General features: G+C 38.3%; 1 protein-coding gene and 1 long non-coding RNA gene across 3 annotated transcripts; one reads left to right on the forward strand and one right to left on the reverse strand.

Moving 5' to 3' along the window:
- The first annotated feature begins 1,413 nt into the window (after positions 1-1,413).
- LOC9648523 lies at positions 1,414-2,364 on the forward strand. 2 transcript variants are annotated; one of them, XR_002991448.1, is made up of 6 exons: positions 1,414-1,552; positions 1,605-1,672; positions 1,732-1,840; positions 1,917-2,104; positions 2,187-2,267; positions 2,323-2,364. It is a non-coding gene; the product is annotated as an uncharacterized LOC9648523 (long non-coding RNA). The 2 variants fall into 2 exon arrangements; XR_002991447.1 differs by having other exon boundaries at positions 2,187-2,358.
- A 19-nt stretch (positions 2,365-2,383) lies between these two features.
- Positions 2,384-3,235, reverse strand: LOC9648524 (acetate/butyrate--CoA ligase AAE7, peroxisomal). Its single transcript, XM_024667938.1, has 3 exons — positions 3,113-3,235; positions 2,792-2,934; positions 2,384-2,732 (listed from the first exon to the last, which is right to left on the reverse strand). Exons 1-3 carry the CDS (start codon positions 3,233-3,235, stop codon positions 2,447-2,449), a joined length of 552 nt encoding a protein of 183 aa, XP_024523706.1. The 3' UTR covers positions 2,384-2,446.
- Between the last annotated feature and the right edge of the window lie 1,713 nt (positions 3,236-4,948).

Below are 4,948 nucleotides of genomic sequence, written 5' to 3' on the forward strand. Positions count from 1 at the left end.
CTCACAAAAGATAAGCTTAATAGTCCAATATTTTTTTCTAATTTCAAAATAAAAAATATAAATATAAATATTAAAATTATTTAATATGACATTAATTAATGGATCCTATACAAAAAATAATTATTTTAATATGTAAATATTAATATTATCTACATGTTTATATTTAAAACATTAATATTTTTATATAATATATTAATCTGTTATCATGTTCTCCTTTATATAATTGCTGAATAATAAGTAGTGTTGAATCATTCAATAGTAATGTTTTTATAAATTGGAATGTATAGTTTTATTATAAAGCATTAGTAGAGATTTGTCTTAATACAATTGTATCTCTAATATAATTATTATCTTTGGATGTACCTCTTTTCAAACACCTCTTATGTAGTGTGAGTATCTAGATAGATTTACTTATGTTTATTTGTAAATATAAATCGAGACACATAATAGAAATTCTCTTGTTCTTTATTAGACTATGAAAGTTAAAGGCAGCATTATAGTTCAGATAAAAATAAATAAAGCTCAGCATGTAATCAAGAAAATAGTTTCCCCAAACCTATTTTTTTGCCAGTATATAATTCTTTGGTTTTGTGAAAACTCAATTGGTTTTAGATCATGGCATCAATCTTGTAGACGTTTTTAGGGTTTTGTATCATTTTATAAAGACAATAAAAAAATTCAAATTTAAATTTAATGATGATTAAAAAGTTATCTTATCTTTTCCAAAACTTGCATTTTTTATCTATTTCCATTATTGTGCATTTCTTTAGAGGTAAAGAGTTGCAAAATTAAGATAAATTTAACTTTGTATACAATCAAAATTTCTAACATTGTAAGATTAGAAAAAAAGATGTATTTATCTTAGGTATACTATATCTCCCAGCGGAGCTGGGGTCTTTGCTAGTACTCATATATTTAAACGAAAGAGCCGGTATAATAATAGCATATGCTGGCGTCACTTATTCTGGGCATATGCCAAAATCTAACGGCTGAGATTAAACAATGGGGAGTCGTGACTTTTGGGATCATAAAAACTTTTAATTGTCTTTTAGGGCGCGTGAGCACAAGGAGAGAGCGTTGATCATCGCTTGTGGGAAGGTACTCTCTCTCTCTCTCTCTCTCTGTCTCTGTGTGTGTGTGTGTTTGATGCGGTCTTCATTGCAGAGCACCTCAGAGCTACAGTCAGCTGTACGTGAAGATCTGAAGCTGCTACCGATTGAAAAGCTCAGGAAACCGTTGTCAATGGCCATGCGCCGGAAAAATGACAGTCTTTTTTTGAGACTCTCAAGCCCCTATTTGTTCCAGGTTCTTGAGGCTGGAACCACGACTAGAATCAAGGTTTTTCACTCTCTTGCTTTTTGCTATTCTCTTTCGAGGCTTAAAGTTCCTGTTTGTGCCAGGTGCTCGAGGCTGTAACCAAGAGAAAAAAAAGAAATTTTCGTCCCTGTACTTCTCCTCGGGACAGCCACAGCTCCACGGCTCCATGGCTATTGGCCCCATGCATTTCACAGTCATCTCTACAGAACATGACTGGAGCTCGACCAGCGAACAAGTATGCATTCTTATTCTTTTCATCTTTCCTTCAACGAAACCTTCTTCTACAGTACGCTTGGATGAAATCTGACCTTGAATCTGTCGGCAGATTCAGTACACCATGGATAGTTTTCACAGGGTAACTGTTTTTATTCACATTTTCATTCTGTAAACTCATGTGTGCTATTTTTCTTTCAGTCATCGACCTATGTACTCCACTCAACTGCGGGGGATTTATTTCTAAACTTTACCAGGTGTGGATCCGAAATTTGTAGCAGCTGTGGAACCATTGCTCTTGAGAAACAAGGTAAAACACGAGCTCTTCAAAGGGAAAACTAGAATGAAACTGTCTTTTTTCTTTTTTCTTTTTTTTTTTTGCACAGGTTGATTTAGCAGTGTGGGGGCATGTTCACAATTACCTGCGAACTTGTGCTGTGTTTCAGGGCGCTGCCTGCAGCACCCGATCAAGGATTTAGCAGGCGTCGATTTCTTTGACACTACAATTTACTCAGCTCCAGTTCACACCGTGGTTGGCATGGCTGAATTCACCTTGGATGACTTCCCTCATAATGTAAGCTTGCAGCTTTGTTTCCTATATTCAAGCTCTTTATATGGTATTGATATTCTACCTTTTCTATTTTTTTTGTCGACAGTTTAGTTCATGGAGCTTGATTCGAAGGTCGGCATTTGGATATGCAAGAGTGACAGCTGATAAGACAAAGCTACTGTTTGAGGTAGATGAATTGCGTTCTTGGTTCTTGCATGTTACTTATTTATTTTTCATTCCAGTACATTACAACGGACGGACAGTAGCTGACCGATTTAAAATTGCCAAGCTAGATTGGGGATTTTCCAGGCCATGAACGATTTCAAGCTTTACAAGTTCAATAGTTGGCTTGTAGAGCTTGCTGATTTACTTGACACTGCCAAGAGCTCTTGCTTTGCTGCACAGCACCTGTTTTTGGATCTTGCCAGTCGCAGTTTTGTCCAAGGCTGTGAGAATGACGATGCTCTTTGGCACCATGAACTTCGGTAAATGCTGTCGATACAACAAGAGTATCTCCTCGTTGCTTCTCACGCCGTGCTTGAGGGACACAAACGCACATGGAGACTCACGCTGTGCTTGAGGGACACAAACGCACATGGACCACTGCTCATCTGGCTGCGCCACCACAGCAGCTTCCAACACTGCTGGATGCCTGGATGAAAAAGAAGCAAACTTTAACAAGAAACAAAGAAGGAAAAACTCTCCTTTTACCTGTACAAGATGCTCTCCACTTCCAGGTTGCTAATGTTCTCCCCTCCAGAAATGATAATATCCTTGGCTCGATCCTTGATCTTGATGTATCCATTGGGATGCCAAACTGCCAAGTCCCCAGAGTCTGGATTGTTCAAGTATCCCTTGAACACCATGTTCCCACGTATGCAAACTTCGCCAATGGTGACACCGTCCTTGGCAACCGGTTCTAGAGTTTCATCTCTGATAATGTATTTGTCTTATTTGTTTGGTTCTTCGTCACTCCTTACTCGCTCGCTGCTTCTGCTAAATTTTTTTGCTTGCTAGCTCGGAGTTGAGCACCTGTAAGCCATCGAGGCAAACGTATTTCACGCCCTGCCGAGCCTTGAGCCTGGCCTGCTCATCGGGCAAAAGGCTGTCCCATTCGGGATTCCACTCGCACACAGTGCATGGACCACAGTGCATGAAAGAGTGGGAAGAGGCTAGCTGCCTATTTTTCTTTCTATGCACTTCCTTTATGGTTATCTCCAGTTTATTTTTGAGTAGGTGGTATCTGTGGCTATATATATTTGAATGTGGAGTCATGCTAGAGAAATGCGAAACAACATGATGACTTGAGTTCCAACCCAGGCCCAGTGCATCTCCTCTTTTTATTGACCCACCACAATGATGAGCATCTATTATGCTAGGAAGAAAACGTAAGCTTTTAGTTAATAGCTTATAGTGCCACAATTTCGTCTGTCTGTACCAACTATCAGCATTGCAAACTTTGTGGAGTCATGTAGAGGCCGAGACTCTGTAGGTTCTGTTGAAGGTGTTGTAGTGAGTATCAATGATATAGGCTACAACAGTGGTCAACTCACAATAACAGATAACATCAACGAGTCTGATATGATATAGTAAGTTCAATATAGCATGTGGATCCCTGACAATAATCTATATGATGGCAGCTCAAATTCCATGGCAACATAATGGAATTATTCAAAGAGTTGATGAATGAATGTTTTTCTGGAACTCCACCAACAAGATGTTTCATTAATTTACAAGGAGACGGTTATTTCAAGAGAGCAAATGTCACAGGCATGAGCATTGTTTCATGTATAATAGATGATGCCAAAATAATTCCTTGACTCTGTTTTTCGGAATATTGCAAGGGAATGCAATATTCTATGTATACAATGTACAATGTATACAATGCACTATGCTCCCAGCGTAGCTGGGACTTTTTCGGAATATTGCAAGGGAATGCACAGGGGTAAGTGCGAAAGGAAATGAAACAAGCCCATATTAAATACACGTTGTTTTGTAGATACCTGGATACTTTGAAGTAGATAAGCTCTGTCCAGTTTTTATACACACAGTTTGTTCATTATGCTGCGGATCAAGATTGCAACAAACTTCTAAAGATGAAGCAATATGTAAAATATGTAAATATGCAGGACCTATAAAGGAACACATCACGCTAAAGGGCCAGCTTCACCTTGGACAAGACACGTTCCAAGTAGCTATACCTTCGCATTTTGTTGATCAACTGTATGGAACAAAGGAACTTTGACATTCCTTAAAAAAAATAAACCTTTGCCTTTACATCTGTGCCTTTACTCTTTGATTTCTGATGTTGAAGCATCTGAAGCTTTTATGCAGAAATTGTTAGAGTCTAGAACAATGCACTGGATCTTTGCAGGGGAACATTTGAAAGAACCCAGCACTTGAGGTGATATGCTCATTAAAGTTTGTGATTTGTTTATCTTTTTTTAGGCACTTCAAGCATTGACTTACATGGGAACTTTCATTGATGGGGGCAACGATTCCATTGAATATATTCCTAACCTTTCAACATCAGAAGGTTTGTAAATCAGCTGTTTACAAACATTCCTAATTCTCCCACTAATGTATTACATACCTGGAAAGAGATGTGTATAATTGCATTGCATGGATCACACTGCTTCATATACTCCAATCAAATATACAGGCCTGCTGTGTGTGGATTGTTGAGGCACGTTCGTGAAAAAAACTCATGGATTATGACATACTCTACTTGCGCAGATAACTACAACTTAATGTTCTGCTCAGCAAGCAGCCAGAAGAATATCTGGTCTGTCTCTAGAGATTGCAAAGTTGTGTAATGGTCCAAGATGACAGAACTGAAGCCAAAGTGATAGATGTTTACAATATCAA

This window comes from Selaginella moellendorffii, unplaced genomic scaffold (genome assembly GCF_000143415.4).
Source record: "Selaginella moellendorffii unplaced genomic scaffold, v1.0 SELMOscaffold_258, whole genome shotgun sequence".
Lineage (NCBI taxonomy): Eukaryota > Viridiplantae > Streptophyta > Lycopodiopsida > Selaginellales > Selaginellaceae > Selaginella > Selaginella moellendorffii.